Source organism: Exophiala xenobiotica (genome assembly GCF_000835505.1).
Source record: "Exophiala xenobiotica strain CBS 118157 unplaced genomic scaffold supercont1.7, whole genome shotgun sequence".
In the NCBI taxonomy this organism is placed as follows: Eukaryota; Fungi; Ascomycota; class Eurotiomycetes; order Chaetothyriales; family Herpotrichiellaceae; genus Exophiala; species Exophiala xenobiotica.
Genome location: NW_013562488.1, coordinates 3,270,733 through 3,287,899, shown reverse-complemented (window position 1 = coordinate 3,287,899; position 17,167 = coordinate 3,270,733). Strand labels below are relative to the sequence as shown.

General features: G+C 52.4%; 7 protein-coding genes across 7 annotated transcripts; 3 read left to right on the top strand and 4 right to left on the bottom strand.

The window, feature by feature from the left end:
• Nucleotides 1–151: 151 nt before the first annotated feature.
• Nucleotides 152–1,510, bottom strand: PV05_11924 (uncharacterized protein; the record flags this gene model as incomplete). Its single annotated transcript, XM_013455457.1, has 1 exon — nucleotides 152–1,510. The coding sequence occupies one exon, from the start codon at nucleotides 1,508–1,510 to the stop codon at nucleotides 152–154; it is 1,359 nt and encodes a 452-aa protein (XP_013310911.1).
• A 797-nt stretch (nucleotides 1,511–2,307) lies between these two features.
• Nucleotides 2,308–2,778, bottom strand: PV05_11923 (uncharacterized protein; the record flags this gene model as incomplete). The annotated part of the gene is made up of 1 exon (XM_013455456.1): nucleotides 2,308–2,778. One exon carries the CDS (start codon nucleotides 2,776–2,778, stop codon nucleotides 2,308–2,310), a length of 471 nt encoding a protein of 156 aa, XP_013310910.1.
• Nucleotides 2,779–4,114: 1,336 nt separating this feature from the next.
• On the top strand, nucleotides 4,115–5,883 carry PV05_11922 (uncharacterized protein). The gene has a single exon (XM_013455455.1). The coding sequence runs from the start codon at nucleotides 4,126–4,128 to the stop codon at nucleotides 5,596–5,598; it is 1,473 nt and encodes a 490-aa protein (XP_013310909.1). The 5' UTR covers nucleotides 4,115–4,125; the 3' UTR covers nucleotides 5,599–5,883.
• On the bottom strand, nucleotides 5,823–8,144 carry PV05_11921 (uncharacterized protein; the record flags this gene model as incomplete). Its single annotated transcript, XM_013455454.1, has 3 exons — nucleotides 5,823–7,504; nucleotides 7,694–7,868; nucleotides 8,089–8,144. 3 exons carry the CDS (start codon nucleotides 8,142–8,144, stop codon nucleotides 6,083–6,085), a joined length of 1,653 nt encoding a protein of 550 aa, XP_013310908.1. The 3' UTR covers nucleotides 5,823–6,082.
• A 1,216-nt stretch (nucleotides 8,145–9,360) lies between these two features.
• PV05_11920 (uncharacterized protein) lies at nucleotides 9,361–11,204 on the bottom strand. The gene has a single exon (XM_013455453.1). The coding sequence runs from the start codon at nucleotides 11,051–11,053 to the stop codon at nucleotides 9,710–9,712; it is 1,344 nt and encodes a 447-aa protein (XP_013310907.1). The 5' UTR covers nucleotides 11,054–11,204; the 3' UTR covers nucleotides 9,361–9,709.
• A 283-nt stretch (nucleotides 11,205–11,487) lies between these two features.
• On the top strand, nucleotides 11,488–12,975 carry PV05_11919 (uncharacterized protein). The gene is made up of 3 exons (XM_013455452.1): nucleotides 11,488–12,016; nucleotides 12,077–12,309; nucleotides 12,365–12,975. Exons 1-3 carry the CDS (start codon nucleotides 11,927–11,929, stop codon nucleotides 12,396–12,398), a joined length of 357 nt encoding a protein of 118 aa, XP_013310906.1. The 5' UTR covers nucleotides 11,488–11,926; the 3' UTR covers nucleotides 12,399–12,975.
• A 1,518-nt stretch (nucleotides 12,976–14,493) lies between these two features.
• PV05_11918 (uncharacterized protein) lies at nucleotides 14,494–17,164 on the top strand. Its single transcript, XM_013455451.1, has 2 exons — nucleotides 14,494–15,018; nucleotides 15,071–17,164. Exons 1-2 carry the CDS (start codon nucleotides 14,780–14,782, stop codon nucleotides 16,773–16,775), a joined length of 1,944 nt encoding a protein of 647 aa, XP_013310905.1. The 5' UTR covers nucleotides 14,494–14,779; the 3' UTR covers nucleotides 16,776–17,164.
• Nucleotides 17,165–17,167: the final 3 nt, after the last annotated feature.

Below are 17,167 nucleotides of genomic sequence, written 5' to 3'. Positions count from 1 at the left end.
CCTTCACACCTTCACACCTTCACACCTTCACACCTTCACACCTTCACACCTTCACACCTTCACACCTTCACACCTTCACACCTTCACATCCTCATATCTGTCCTGCCTAGTGCCTGCTGCCTTCCATATTTCCTCCGTGTGTCCAACGACATCAGATTATCACCCCCAGGTCTCGCGTCTGTCCAGCTAACAATATCTCAACCAGTCTCTCAAGACCCTTAACCTCATTTCTCCCGGCGCATATGTTCGGCCTGTCTGTTCCTTCAGCATCCCCGAATTCCTTCACCGCCTCATCGTAGACCCTCGCCATCCTCCTCAGTTTAGCCGTGAGCCCTGTGACCAATCTCTTGGTGGCCATTTTCTTCACCCTCTCAGCATCCGGGATCTCTTGCCCTGACACTTGATACCCGTTCCCACACGGCACGGTGAGGTCCGGTCTCGATCGAAGCTGGTCGATGACCGAGATTGCCTCATGCCAGACCTCGCCCTCCCAGTTGTATTGCCTCGTCAAGGCCGCAATGTGTGCTGACAGCGCATCATAAACCGTGGATTGACCGAGGTCTGCGGTCGTCCACCGCGCAATTTCTTGAGTGAAGACAGGATACTCGACGTCTTCCGCTGTCACCGACAACGATGATAGACGGCTCGGTCTGCGAGCTTTGCAAGCCAGACACGTCTTGTCTTTGGACCAACAAGTCGGTTCATTGCACTTGTTGTCGATCTGCTTTCTGACCCTCTTCTGTCCCTGCTCATCCTTTCGCCAAACGTACTCCGCGTCAAAAGGATACTTCTTCATCATGACCTTCTTCCCGTTGATGTTCACAAGTCTCATGTTTTTAGGGTTGGGTATTGGCATCTCATCTACCTTGTCCTTGACGCATGCCCTCGTATGTTCCATCCTTTTTGCCCATATCACTCGGTACCCGGAGACACCTCTATCTGGTGGTGCGGCGACGTGGACCATTTCCAAGCCCCTTGCAGGCGGTTCTCGTAGTACCAGCATGGTACATTTCTTCTCAAATTCGTATGCCTCCTGATTGCGCTCTAGAGCCTTCTCCAAGGCGGCGGTGGAGGTGGCGTATTGTTTGTTGGCGTTCACCCCGGTCCTATCTGTTTTGGCCGCAACGATGGCTCGTTTGGTGTCCTTTATGGTATGCTCCCAGTATAGTCGGGGCCCGTCTGAGCCGTAGACGGCGGAGAATGAGTCCAGCGTGAGTCGGAATCTGTTGTACGTCCGTTGTCTGAGGGGCCTGGTCGCATGTTGTTGAAGTGGACGTCTTGCCATATCGCTACCGCTGCCGCTGCCGGTGTCGTTGTTATTGTTATTGTTCTTGATATCCTTCGGCGATATATCCGGCTCTGATACTGTCTTGATTGTCTGGACGGCGCCTTTACTGACTGCACCGGATTTTTGTGGTCTCCTCCCAGCGAATAGGGTGATCCATGACTTCGAGGTGGGCCTCGCTTCGGATACGACCATGGTCCCGAATACGTCCGGAGTGGAAGACATGGATTCCTGAGCGTTTGAGGATGGAATTTCCGCAATATCTGAGAAGATGGTATGTGAATGAAAGGTACCGAATGCGCCTTTGCGACGAAGTTGCCTCCGTACCTTGTGAGTGAAGGGAGCTGGGAAGGTAATTGTTCGAGAGAGGCAGATCTTGTGTGAATGCGCGTTTTCATTATCGATTTCCCGAGCAGTGCAGGTCGGTGAGCGAAGGGGGTCCTTTGGTAAGAAGGCAGAAGATTGTGTGAACAAAGAAAGAGAATGTGCAGGCTGAGGGACCTGTTCGCCTCTTGCTGGAGCCTGTTGTCAAACCATGGTACTGGTGCCATGGCCCTCAACACTGACCAACGAGAATGAGGCACTGATGGATCCAGAAGTGTCTTTCGCGAGAAGCAGACAATCTGCGATGAGCTTCTGACGCTCGCCATCATCAAGGTGTTGGGAGGACTCGCTAAGGGTTTGCGGGTCCATGCAGCATCAAGTCTGTCCTACGCTGATGTCGACCTCCGAACACATATGGAGCATGGACAAGAGCACAGGAAGGTGCATTTTTGACGGAAATACAGTCCGCAAAATCGGATGTGTAGATCACAACAATGGAGACACGACGGACACAGAGGCTATACTACTGCTTGCAAGTCAAGAGTATATCAATCCCCATCGAGCTGTTAGACAAGAGGACCGAGAGTAAGACAAAACCCTCTTTTTGCGCAATAATATGTATTCAGTCACATGTCGTGACAGAGCGTATGCACTTTCCAACAAACATAACTTTCGCAGGCTTCCAACAGTGGTGACCTTTACTTTGACTCGCTGTCGGTCTCTGGAGTAAACACTTCGACAGCCACGTTGTCCTTCTCGACCTGCTCCTGCTTCAAAGCCTCCCATCGCTTGGCCACGGCTTCTTGTGCCTTGACCCGGATCTCCTTGCGCTCAGCCTTGGTGTAACCATCGGAATCCTCTCCCTCGCTGTCGTAGATACCCTCCTTCTCTGCCTCCTTCTTTGCCTCCAGCTCTGCCTCCAGCTCCCAAGCGGGTTTCTCTGGCTCGCCGGCCTTGCCATGAGTGACCCACCATGGTTCCCACTCCACCATGGCGTTGAGTCTGTTGATCGCGCCACGAATGGTCATGCAGGTCACGCATCTCTGGTGCTTTTCGTCCCATGGGATCTCGATAATGACGTCGCACCACTCGCCTCCATCGTAGAGATACTCTTTGCAATAGTCGTATTTGTCTTGTTTGCACTCACGGCAGAGCCATTTGAAGCACATTGTGTTGGATGGTCTCGATTTGTCGAGAGATCGACTGTGCCGGCGTTTAAGGTTGAACGTTAGAGTGTCTCTCCGCGCGATGGGAAGGTTCGCAGACTTGCGGAGCTGGAATTAGTCTTGAAAACCGCGTTGCAGTGGGGGATTGCGTTTTGAAAGTGTGGTGGACTGTTGGCAAGTGGCCAAGTACCTTATGATTGCAAAATCTGTCCGCAGGCTGTCGTGTTGTGAAATCGAATGTGGAATATTTCGTGACAGCTGTAAATAGCTGCACAACAATAGCCAGGCGGTGAAGAGAAGCAAGACGCACGTTGTCTAGGGTACGGCAAAGTCGCGAGTCGTGATGGACATATTTATGGTGAAGCCCTGAGGACCATGAGGACCATGAGGACCTTCTGCCACTCTTGTCTCACAGCTTGACAAATCACCGACAACGAAGAAAAAGTTTGGTAGAGTCCACCAACGAGCCGGTAATTGATCGTGATCTGGCCTAACAGAGATTTTCCTGGGAAGAGTCAGACTCTGTGTAAAGAGGGAGAGAAGGTAGGGTTGTGGGACGACATCGTCTCGTGGGACTAAAGTTCGTCCTGGCGATGAACAGCGAAACACAAGTAAATGCAATCATTTCAGTAAGGCCCTTGTCTGTCAGCATATCGAACACGCAATTTTCAGTATAGCCCTGCCACTGACACCATCAACCATGGGAGCCCGTCTTGGTCAGTTGTGACGGAAGAAGGGATCAAGAATCCTTTCATGCCAAAGCTCTACAACCCGTAATCGTACCGTTCTCCATCAGAAAGCAACGACACTGAATACCTTACCATGGTCCCTACGCGGATAGCTCAGCGCGCATGAGACAAAGGATAAATTCCGTAGACTCACGACGCACCAGAAGTTGGAACCTACCGGAGTCAAGGACCGCGCGAATGACAGACTCATCAACGACGTCTTGCGGTCCACACATATTATCATTCCACATGTCGCATTCCGGACACGGACAAACATCGATGAATCTCTGCCATTGAAAGGCTCAATATCAGCTGGGAACTTGAGGAAGAAAGGAAGGAGTGTTTTGACAATCACAGTGCAACGCGTTTCTTGGGCCCCCAACAGAGTGGCGCAGCTCTGTCAGCCACATCAGTGGAACGCCACAGTCTAGGTGTTCAAGCCACACCCCGGGACACCCAACTCGACTTCATATGCGGCGTTTCCTTGTGTGCAACTCATTACAGGTTCAGCATCGACATCGTGTTCGGAGCCCTTCGATTTGAGACTCGCCGAATCATCATACACCAACTTGATACATTCGATGTCAAAGTATTGATCACTGAAGCAGTGAGGCTGACTACCATGGCCGGTATCGAGAACCATTTTACCGTCTTCATCCGGCTACCCTTCAACCGCGGCGAATTCGTCGATCCACCACCAGTAGCATGGTCGGCGGCAAAGGAGAGTGCTTTATGGAACATTATATCTCGTCAAGCCAAAGGAAATGAGATCGATTGGCGCTCACTATCCGAACAATTCGAGGTCAGTCAATCCTTCCTCCTTCAACAAGCCGCATGGCTCTACGAGCGTCAACTATCTCAAGTGCGGGCTCAAATGCGGCGTGTCGGATCCAGACAGTCCGCCACACCATCTCCGGTCCCAGGCTCAGTGTCGGCCAGTATGGTGGGAGGCCAGGCGATGAAGAGAGCCGGTAGCGGCGGGTCACGTGTTCCCTCCAGGCTGTCGACGCAAGCACTGGGAAGCCCTGTCACTACTGGAGGAGACAGTACCCCTGGAACTCCTGCAAAAAGCAGAACTTCACTACCCTTTCGAAGCATATCCGGCCAAGCAGCAGGCCCTTCGCAAGCCAGAGGGCCCCCAGGCACTTCGAGGCCGATTTCACGGCAGTCCTCTAAGGACGACGCACCCACTTCCACGACACAGTCACGAAGAGGAAGTATTCAGCATCAATTAGCTCGGTCCCCAGGCCAGCCGAGAAACCCCCAACCACAGTCCTCCGACTCAGAAGACGATATGACCCAGTCCCGCATCGCCGCTCGCCGTCCCAACCCATCCGCAATTCATCGTCGAGCACTTTCACAGCGCCAATCTCATCGCGGAGCCTCGGCGGCCGAACCAAACCAGCAGCAAGCCCACCAGTCAGATGGAGATGATGATGACGATGAGGACGAACCGTCCTTTCTTCCCTTCGCCAATCCAAGCTCTAATCCCGCAGAACCAAAAGGGCGGAGAGCATCCTCCTCCCAACAAGACCCCAGCGCAACTCTACGAGGCAATGTCAACGTCCAGAGTCAGGGGCAAGCCACCCGCCCAAGCGCCACGCGCCACATCACATCCGAGCGTGTAAGCTCTCCGACGGTCGAACCACCCACGCCCGTGCAACCACGAAAGCAGGACGCGGCTTCATCTACATCCTCACCATCGTCGCCTACAAACCTGTCTCGTCCACCGAGCAACACCAATCCAGCCCAAACCGTCCAGACACAATCCAACGTCCCACGCGTGTCTAACCCGCTATCGCCCCCTCATCGTGCCCTTCTACAGTCCTCGCCACGTCGCGGCCCGGGCTCCGACACGTCGCCGAGCATGGGCTCCTCGTTCTCCGACCTCGACGATGCGAGCGTCACGCAGAGCGCGTTGGAGGAAGCTCTTCTCAGTGGCATGGGAAATACGACGATGACCATGCCTGGTGGAGGTGTCGCTGGTAGAGTCAGCGGCATCAGCCAGGCGTTGAGAAGTCGGTACTTTGACGCCCGAGGGGAAAGCCAGCAGAGAAACGGTGGTGGTGCTGGGGGAGCAGTCAGTGAGCGATGAAAATAACAAAGGTTTGGCGAGGGGCACAATCGTCAGCCTGGAATTCAGAGCTCTACCTGGAACTTGGGAAAGGAAGAATCAGGGTCCTTGACCTAAGCCTACCACGGCGAGAATGCTCCCAAGATGACAGGTATCTAGTCATGCACTTTCTCGTTATCTCTGCGCTTAACTTGAGGTACAATCTTGAAGGTTGAACAGAAGGCCTTTCCAAATTGGAATAATGAGTCAATCTTGATAGCTAAAAGGAAAGATCACGTCTATGTCCAATGCATTCGTTATATCCCGCGGACCCTCATACTTGCCATGTATCCTCCATGCTCCATGCTCTTCTCTTGACCCTTGTCTACCCAGGCTCGCTTTACTCAACGACTTTTTGATCCATACGTCATCATCTCTTCACTCGATACATCTGATCACACCATCTTACCAGCTCTCATCCAAGACGTCTGAAATACCATCGCAAGGCCCCTAATCGATCGATACCTTACAGCTCCCTCTCATGAACATGCCCCCAGCCCCTGACGCCCCGCTTCATATGCTTGTCCACATGTCTAACCACATGCTCGCCGGCGCCCTTCATATAATCGACCATGCGTTTCGCCAGATCTCTCTTCTTGAGCCCGTCATCCACGCTCGTCGTCGGGTTCGTGGCCTCCCAGCTCTTGAACAGATCACACGTGGTGCTCACGGGGCCGGGGATTTCGAGTTTCGCCACCTCGTCGGGCCGTTCGAGGATCATCACGGCCATCCCGGCGCTCAGATGCCAGGCGATGTGACAATGGAACGGCCACATGCCCGGGTTGTCGGCCTCGAATTGCACGACCATGTAGTTGTTTCCGACGCTCGGGTCTGATGCGTTCGCGCCGGACCATGACATGTGTACGTCGCGACGCTGTGGGTTCGCCGCGTTGACGATCGTCCCGTCCCACGTGCCTGTGCCTTCGGCGAGGACCTGGAAATCGTGCCCGTGAAGATGCATCGGGTGCGGCGCGGGCAGGGTGTTGTAGACTACAATCCGGACCGTGCCGTTGGTGCCGACGTTGTACACGTTACTTGTCGGCGCGAAAGTCGTGGCTGATGACGACTGCACGGCATCGAAGAGCAGCGGGGCATCGAGTTGCCCGTTGTACGCGACGTCATTGAATGTCCAGTGGAAGGCGCCGGTTGTGTTGGGCGAGCCGGAGATGGTCAGAGTGATGGTGGTGTCGGGTTCGGCGGCGGGGATGGCGTACATGGGCACCGTGCTCGCCAGCGCGTCGTTCTGACAGTGTGCGTTGACTGGTGGAGGAGTGCCGGTGTCGATGGGCGTGGTTTTCGGGTCGACGCCGGAGTAGTAGATGACGCCACGACCGTCTGGGCCGTTGGAATCGCCGCATTGAGGCTGGTTGTAGGCGCGGAGCCAGTATGACCCTGGGGCGGCGCTGGCTGTGACAAGCACGTCGGTGCGCTGACCAACTCCCAGAGTAATGTACTGTGTCTGGTACGGCTGGACCGGAACGAAGTCATTGGCAATCACGGTAAGAGTGTGGCCGTCGATGGAGATGGTCTCGAAGGCTGAAGCGCCGGTGTTGACGAAGCGGAGGCGGTACGTTTTGCCCTGCTCGAACTCCCATGATGCGTATGCCGGGACGGAACAGGGAGCGCCGTTGGTCACGTTCGCACATGGATATTGGCCAACGCCGGCAACGAGGTTGGAATCAGAGAATGGTCGATATGGGAGGCCAGTGTCTGTGGGTGTCAGGACCAAATCGACCAGATGGTCGTATGTATCGTGGAACCAGTCGGTGACCTGGATGACACCAAGGTCGACGTCGTACTCCACGTAGTCTGCAGGACCGTGGATGACAATTGGGCCTTGCAGCCCGGATGCGTACTGTGCACTGTAGTGCGCATGATACCAAGATGTCTACAAACAACGTCAGCGCATGCATGAAGTAGATTGTGGATTGTCAGGCAGGTCAAAGACGATACAACGTGAGAAACTCGTGGAGCCTCGCGAAAGAGCCATCCACACAAGATCACGCGCAATGTTTTGGTCTTCCGCTGGCCTGACAAGAAACTTGGGGAGAACATCGGAAAGCTGAGATATACTTACACCGTACTCATCTGCCCGGTACCGGTATGTCAAATTGGTGCCAGGAGCAATCGGACACTGTGCCACTGTGACGACGCCATCATAGAACGGTGTTCCAGGCTGATTAAGGCCATGCCAGTGAATAGACGTCAGATCTTCAGGACCTTGAATGGCATTGTGGACATTGACTTCGATCCTATAACCGCTCAGTTATAAACCTGGACAGCCGAGGTCGACACGTACCAGTCGCCTCAATTCGCTTCGATGAGAGGTCCAGGAAATTGTCCATTTACGACAATCATGGACTGCTGTACTCCGTCAGGTGCCAATGTTGCACGAGCAATCGTGAAGTCGTAGTATCTCGTGACGCCTGATGCTTGTTCAGCGTTGTCAACATCCTGGCGCACCAGACGCACCAGTATTTGGCATATCTCTTGAAGGATGTGATCCGGCTGCTGTCTTTCCAGCCCATGGACAATCGCCGTCCTGATCAAAGTCAGCGGAATGGTCGTTTTGGAAGGATATCAGACCATACACCCAGCCATTTTGCGAGAGGATCGGCCAATGCATGGCCAATCAATGCAGTGCCTAAAAGGGCAGAAAATAGCCTTGTCTGCATCTCTAAGGCAGCTGAGAGTGAAACAGTATTGTGTGATGTGTGATCAAGTGCCCGGACGGGCAGTAAAATGCTCCTCTTATACCGTCTCAAGATGCAAAGCTGACAGTCGAGCCGCAGCAACTATTGCAGTTTCACTACCATCTTCAGCACAGTCAGCCTGTATTTTATCACTTGCCCAGCCTTCCGTTCGGGACAAGCAACGGCCATGCAAGCCATCAGAAAATTAAAAGACTCCTATTCGAGGAACAAGCCAGCACACGGGTACGCAAGCCATTCTGGGGTTTCTCCCGACGAGCTGATGTCCCAATGGACCAATGTTTTTTGAACGAAGAACAAACCTAGCAGATAGCACAGCCTAATGCCCTCGCGGGCTGTGAAATTGCGAAAAGCAGAGAGATCCAATCCAGATGAGCGACCATGCTGGATGGCAAAAGCTTGCATCACTTGGCAAGTCAAGGTGGTTAGGTGTACGCAAAATAGATCGAACACATTGCGGTTTCCATAACCGTAGGGAAATGGTAGCACACTGTTGGTGTTTCCGGCAGCAGTGAGTCAGCCGGGGTGGGAGTCTCCTCATCCGTATGCTAGGACAAGCAGGCCGAGGCGATGCTGAAGATAGTCTCAACATGAAGATGTTGAAGGTCCGGTAGGCTGAGGCACCTTGGTAGTAGCAAGTGCAGAGTTGTTACGCCGGGGCTAGAAGCCATATCCGCCGCACCAAACAGGCTGCAGCGCTTGCCTGACCCGTCGGGGTGATGGAAACCGGGGCGAGCGCACATCGAGTTTCGGTGCCCGTTGCTCGCTGAGTCACTGGTAGCTGAACATGTGGTCAACTTTGTAGACGGACCCATGATTGGAAACAGAATGAGTCGCAGACGCAGCTATTTGATGGTCAGCATGCTCGAAACTCTTGGCATCTGATGCTGGTGCCGGGATGGCTTTTCGTATCGAGGTACAGTATTACTCAGAGAAGTGGTGGGTATCCCCGGGTATCCTTTAAGTAAGGTAGAGTGCTTTCGGTCAAGAATAGGTCCGCCGCTTTCTGACTTGGACTTCTGTGGACCTCGAGGGCAAACTGGCAGATGGAGGAAAGCCTGAAAAGATATGGTCTGTAGAAGTCGTTTTCACCAAGTGCTTGGGGCACAAATCGCTTTTAGATCTCAGATTGCTCTGTACAAAAGTGGTATTACAATCAACATCTTCAATTCTCTTCTTCTTGATATCAGACCAACGACCCCTCCCAAAGATCATGCTTGGAACCAGAGGCTTGCAAATAATGCCCTGTAACCCATTTGGATCATTGATTCGCCCAAACAACCTGGCCCTTCTGAGGAGCTCCGTGGCCAACAGCATGCTTTTCGCAATAGCGGCACTTGCGCATCCACCAACATGTCCCTGATGCAGCGATTGGAGGATGATCATGCCCAGTCTTTGGGATGTTTGAGAACGTCCATAAGTTCCTTTTCCTTCTCGTGCTGGCCGTCATCTTCTTCCTCCACGTTTTCTGGGAGCCCAGTACCACAGATTGGATGCATATATTCCCAACGAGCTGTCAATGGCAGACTCATGAGAATACTCTCGACTCTGGCTCCCGGCGTTCGCAGGCCGAAGCTGGTTCCACGGTCGTAGATGAGGTTGAACTCGACGTACCTCCCACGTCGGATTTGTTGCCATTTCTTGTGCTCTGGCAGAAATGGCATGTCCTTTCTCTTCTTGATGATGGGTAGGTAGGAAGGTAGGAAGGATTCTAGACCGGATACGACAAACTGAAAAAGGTCCTCCTGAGGGTTCTTGGAGCTGGGTTGTGAGCTAGCATCCAAATCGTCAAAGAAAATACCACCTATGCCTCTAGACTCTTTTCTGTGTTCGATCTTGAAGTAATCATCGCACCACTTCTTGAATCTGGGGTAGTAGTCTTTGTCATGCTTGTCACACGCAGCCTTGATAGTCTTGTGGAAATGTTTCGCGTCTTCTTCGAACAGATAGCACGGTGTCAAGTCTGTACCTCCTCCAAACCACCAATTTGTTTGTGATGTGCCGGTCGCATTGACAGGGTCTCGGGGATCAGAGGTCTCGAAGTATCGGTAATTGAGGTGGACTGTAGGGGCCATCGGGTTATGTGGGTGTAGAACCAGCGAAATTCCTGCAGCGAAGAAGTTCAGCTTGTCGACGTCTGAGTCGACGAAAGACTTGTGGTCCGCTCGCATCTTCTCGATGGCCGGACGAGGGAGCTCGCCGTACACGATACTGGTATTGACTCCGGCTTTTTCGAACACATTTCCGTCCTGTAGGACGCAGGAGGTACCTCCTCCACCGTGCGGCCTTGTCCATTGATCACGTTTGAACTTCTTACCGTCAATGTTCTCCAGCGCAAACACTATGCGGTTTTGATGTTCTTCAATCAGAGCCTCCATACGCAGTCTCATGGGCGAGTTGCGGGTGATTTTGGTCCTTCTCTTGGTCACCTCGTCCACTTCCGCCAACGAAACTGGCTGCACAGGCGGTGAGTCGTTCGACGCTGTATTGTTGTTGGCCATGGTGTATATCAGAATTCCAAAGGACACGGCACCGACCGATGTTCGCAGGTAGGGTCGCCAGCCAGGTTGACGACTTTGTGGCAATGGAGCTGTAGATAGGCATCTTCGACTCGGTGAGAAGCGGCAACGCGACTGTACAGAGCAGGCATTTCGAAGGGCTCCTGGTCGGAGGTATGAAGCGTTCATAGCTCGCAGTGAGCTCGAGGATGGCTTAGGTACGGACATAGTAATAGAGAGGACCAGACGCCGTACACAGAACGAAGGACTTCTGGAAGAGTGGCTACATATCAAGACATTGAAAAAGCAAGAGGGAATATACAAGCACCAGGGCTCGGGTAATATAGAAAATGTTATTGATATAAGTGCGAGAGAAATCCACGCTCAAAAAACTCCTATTGCTCTTTGCCAGCCGTATTACTATGTACATCGTTCTCCGCAGCGGAGGCATCCGACGCGTGATATATCATACCACGATACTGCCATATGGAGAGTGGAGAGGCATCATGATCAGTGTCAATAATATTTGGGTGGACAAAGGTGGCTTCGGGACAGAGTCCACAGTTGTACCTGTAGAGCTTCCGACCGCAATCGATCTGACGAGCCATGCTGGAGATCGTTGTCCAAGCCTTGTTGGAGTCCTCGGCTGTTAGTGGACAAAGGGCTACGCCATGAGTCAACAAAGGCGTAGGCCACAAAGACACATCACACTTCCTGTTCCTGTGATCTTCCGTCTATGGAGTCACTGAGACCAGGTCATTCAGACATAGTAATAGGCAAGCCTCGTGCTGGAATATCTTCTAGGGTTGCATAGTGATATCAGGCTGCAGTTACGATTCATCTGACAACAGGGTGAAGTGCGAGTGGCTGAGGGTTGAGTGAAGGCGGGGCAACACTGCACTGACCCTGAGATCCTCGCCTCTTACTGGAATTACGCCTAAACTGCCTGCCTGCGCGCCTCATCCATCCCGTCACTCACCGACCAACCTTCCCATTTCACTCCATCTTCCCTACATCCATCCTCAACCAGCTACACTCGAAACACCCACCTATCTCCCCAGATCGACCGACCGACAAAGCCAGGACCTCTCATCTTCCACGATGCGTTCCAAATTCAAAGACGAGCACCCCTTCGAGAAGCGCAAGGCAGAAGCCGAACGTATTCGTCAGAAATACGCCGACCGCATCCCAGTAAGTCTACCTTTGCTCAGTCCTGCTCCCTTCATGACAGTGTCTGACTATTCATCGTAGGTCATCTGCGAAAAGGTCGAGAAATCCGACATTGCTACTATCGACAAGAAGAAGTACCTCGTCCCCGCCGATCTGACCGTCGGTCAATTCGTCTACGTTATCCGCAAGCGCATCAAGCTCAGCCCTGAGAAGGCCATCTTCATCTTCGTTGATGAAGTCCTACCTCCCACAGCCGCTCTCATGAGCAGCATCTACGAAGAGCACAAAGATGAGGATGGTTTCCTATACATCACGTATGTTCATACCCCCCACCAATTACACACGGATCTTTGGCTGACAAATTGGCAGATATTCGGGCGAGAATACCTTCGGTCAATCTTGAGTGAGCAGACATCGTGGAAAGTGTCTTTTGACGCGTTGATGAAGTCAGCTATGGTGTACTCAGCGGAATGGGCAAGACCGACACTTGCTTTCTGCACAATGGCGTTTGGACTACAGCTTTTCTTTCCAGTATCGTGCAACATAAAGCAATCAGAAATCAAGCCAATCGAAGAGGCAGCGAGTCAGAGGCAGAGATGCTTTGAGGTGCTGATGGCCGTTGTGTTCATGCTTGGCCCTTGAAACAGCAGATTCAAATTTTTACATCCTCCTGCGCTTTCAGAGATGTCTCCTGTGCTTTTGCAACTCATGCCCTCATGGAGCGAGGTTGGATTGCCATGATGTCTCTGACTGCAAACTACTTGCTGCCTACTTTCGTGGCCATGTCACCAGACGAACCTCTCAGCCTCAGCCCAGAAGATGAGATACCAGCACATCACTTCATCTCTGAATGTACAGCAGCCGTTCCATAGCTCAAAGCATTGCCAAATCCACGCAGAGACATTTCTAAGCTGACATCAATTCATTTCTGTTGCCTTGTATGTGCTTGTATCCAGTCGCTGTGAGCCCCCATGCCTCCAGCACAGGCACCCATCGAATGACGTCACTGCACTGTTCGCAAATAGATGACAGTGAATGGGTTCAGACATCAACACACTTTCTTTCTCGGACGAGCTATGGCAGGTTTCCTTGTGTGTATTGATAAACTAGCCAGGAGGCCTCTAGCCAGGAGGCCCCTAGCCAGGAAGGCCTCAGTGAATCTGTTTCAGAATTACAAATTCAAATTAGTCTGACCTAATGAGCCGTTAGCTGAGCCTCTCGAAAGCCATGCTAGATTGAAACAGTCGGCCAGAACTACGTAGTATCACTATAGTCGTCCAAAAGATGGAGATTTATTGCTCTAGTCTTGGACAGGACCAACCCCATTTAGTATTGCCTCGCTTTCGAGGTAAAGCGTCGGTTGGTTGAAGTTGCTGATGCGATAACAAGAACCCCCGTACGGAGTAAGCTAACGTTGAAATACAGCCTGCTCTACTGGTCAACAACAGCCAGACAGATCGATCCTAGCTAAGAGGTCGACGTCCTTTTACTATGTAGGGAGTATGCCCTCGAGACGATGGCGGGCCCTTCCAATTATAGGTTGGCTACCAACTACCGCGTCAGGTCAAGAACCTGCATGGGGATTATGTCGCATGATGGACACTGCGAGGCTTTCTTTCTATTCGTCAAGATTTCCATTCTCAAAGAAGACAGGCGTCGGTCCTGTAGAATTGCTTCAACCTGCAGGAAAGCGTGCATAGAATTGTACACAAATCAGCTTACGGCAGAATTCTGCAGTCTCACTTTAATCCTTGATAGCAATCGCAGCAGCATTATCGTACGAGTGGGGAAGAAATAGCGCACCTTGAGACAGACATGAAAGAGAAGTGGCAACGGTCTTACAGCGAATGCCGAAATCATATAAAACCGGTGTGGCAACTAGGTGTCAGCCTTGTGGAAGGATTTTGCCCTGCCTTTGCTTTTTAGAAACAGAAATAGCAGTGTGTGCCATTGGTAAGAGAGAAGGCGTCAAATGCAATAAAGACAAATACCACAGGATGAGGTCGACGGATGGCCGCCTTCAGTTGGCCTGGCAAAGGATAAGCCTCCTGCAAGGAAGAGCTTAGGCGAGCTTCAAGGCATCGGGAGTGTCTTTCATTGGACTGGGCAACGTGAAGTAGAGCACGTCTTTGAGCTTACCTCTAGAATGAGCCAGAGTACAGGAGTATTGATAGAGCATCAGATGGATGAATCGCACCGCACAGGACCAGAACTTCCCCGTCGGATGCTACCGGATTTTAGTGACAGTTGGATGGCCCATTTGACGTGAATAGTGGAGGAAGGGGCCAGCCACAGGCCACGGCCTGCCTAACTGTGCACACCGTGAGTGACGGTGGTAGTTACGGGGTTACCTAAGGTAGGTAGTTGAGCCCAACGGGGCAAATGCTCGTTAAGCCGGTAGAGCCTAGGCAATTTTTCCCACGCTGATGCTTGGCCTGGACGAAGCCCGTGAGCCATCCACGCCGTCCCTACCTGCCATCACCTGCTAAGTTACCTAAGAGAGGATGTGGGAGCCCCTTCTCGGGCAAACAACGTTGCTGACTCAAAATCCATCAGCATTCCCAACGTCAGTCGACTGTATCGTCTGCTCTTCCGAGTGTGCTTCGCCGGTCTCGAGTACAGTACTTCTCATCTGGCAGAAAACTTCTGGGCTGGACGCCTTTCGCCATCATTTCGAACTCGATTGCCGGCTGTGTGACGGTCTTGGCCCCACGTCACGGCTCCTGAAACTTCGCCTCTACAAGACAGACATACAGCCATCGAGTCTCTCTCCCATGGACAACCATGAAGAAGCGCGGACCCGATGGCAATAAAAACACTGCCTTTCTCTTCGTTAACAAAACCCAGAAGTCGAAATCTCTCTCCAAAAGTGATGGCGCTGTCGCTAAAGAGATCAACCGCCATGCGCAACACTTCCGGACTCGGAGGATTGAGGCACAAAGGGTCACTTCGGCCTTGACCAGTTCCTCCTCTGCGCGTCGCATTGCGCTTGATGGCTGGAATCGGAGAGACGGCCTGCAGAGGTGAGTCCCAGTGTGAGATTGACCCTGTGCAGCTTCATTGAGAAGATGGTAGTTCGAGCAGTGATGAATCGTCACCGCAATCATCATCACCTACCGACAATTTGTCAACCATACCGCCCACACCTATACCGGCAACACCTCAGTCTGGTGTTCTACCTGTGGCCGACTTAACACACAACCACCCAGTACAACGTCTATTCGACGGACTTCCTATGTCGCACACCATCACGACCAATGGCTATGAAGACGGCCTTCAGGATAATCGTCCAACGCATTCTGAGGAAGGACAAGTGCTTGAGTTGGCCCCTCAAGTGTATCGTGCTAATTTCACTTCTTACGACTGTGTCGATCCCTTCAAGAGTACGCCTGTGCGTATTACTCCCAAAATCCATACGGTGCTTCAGTACACCTTGCGGATCTATCCATATTCCGGCAACAACTACAAGCTGGCCTTCTTGCCTGCACATGTGCGCACTACCATTACCCAATTTCCTATCGGGGCAGTTGTCCAGCGCAGCGTCTTCAAGGAGCATCATCTGTACTCTTTGATGGCTGCCATGACCGCCCGCTTGAAGCATGTCTTCGCGGTGTCACCAACAGGGGAGGATCCCCAAGAGATACGCGCTGCGGCCTCTCAGTATCTGAAGGAAGAACTGGTGCGCTGTTCGCGCTCTGGTACGGTCGACAAACAGACCATCCTCGACATATTATACCTCGTCGTTAGTGAACTCCAATATGGATTGTACGACGATGCGAGAAAGAATCTACTCATCGTTGACAAGCTATATCATTTGCTCGACTTGGATCAACATTTGGACCGATGGATTTCAGAGACAGCTGCTCATGTGGATAATCAGCTTGCTCTGTCTACAGCAAAGCGACCCATTCTGAAGAGTACTTTTGACCCTGGTCCGATGTTACCCGAGCGGATGGCGGCCCTTAAACGAGCAGCTCACAACTTGAAATACCAAGGTCTTCCCAACCCCACCAGTCTTGTCGTACCTTCTGGGCCCAAGGGTTCATTTGGCCTCACCGATGCAATGGCCGACCTCGCACGTACCCTTGATGTGCGAATGGGTTCGCGTCTTGCTGTGGGCCTGAAAGCAGGAGCATTCCCTGGAAGACTTGGCATGATCGTTTCAGACTTGGTTGACTGTATTGAGATTGCCAAGGTCGTCTGGCTGTCTCCTTTGGCAGTGTGCTTCGATGCAGAATGGCTTTGCAGGAAGGCCAGAGCGATTCTTCGGGCGTTGCTTTCTATAGCTCCGGAGAACAACATCGGACCTGCAAATATCGTCACCAAGTGTACGGAGTGTGCAAGAGTGTGCCTGATGATCTTGATGGCCTACGCTTGTACCTTGATCGGCCCCCAGACAGCGAAACAGAATGTCAAACGACATCTCGAAGCTCAAGCGGCAGCCCTAGAGCACTGGTGCCCTGCCATCGGATGGACGTTGGATTGCTTGCCTGTGGTGCCCGACCAACGCTTGAAACCTTTCTACGAACTGCAAGCCGGCTTTGTGCTTTGGTCTCTCCTTATAGCATGCTGGTCCTCCGATGGTATGCCGGAAGAAGAATGGTGTATGATCCGCGCGGTCAATATGTGTCGGTATTTCGACTATTCGACTTACGAGGACTTGCATGACCATATGGCACAGTATCTGTACTCCAAGACTCTGCAAGAATCCGGGCTACGAAAAGTCGCACGAAGACTTCAGGCCCAAGCGCCGAAACAACGATACTACGTGGTGGCTTGAGAGTGTCAGCATTGTCACCTTCGTTTGTAATACCTCGATCACCAAACCGGCTATAGCGGCAACGGAGAACCTCCGTAAGTTAGTGCCGGAAAGAGACGTTGAGTGCGCCTCCCAATGCCAGAGCGTGGCTCATGGTCCCCCCTGCCCATCAATGTCGATTCCGGGGCGTTTATATTCGCTCACCATTGAGGAAGTGCAGCTAGCTTCCTGCATTTCACCACCAAAGCTTTCCGGACGCGCCTGGAATAGCGAAGCTGTGAAGCCTCACGGCAAGGCTGATGAGAATCGGACAATCATGGCACAAGGAAAAATTGAGCGCTACACCTCGCTCTCTGCAAGCAAGATCTCGCCGCTCCCTTCATAGTAGTCCTTTCTTTGGCCTGCCCCCCCCC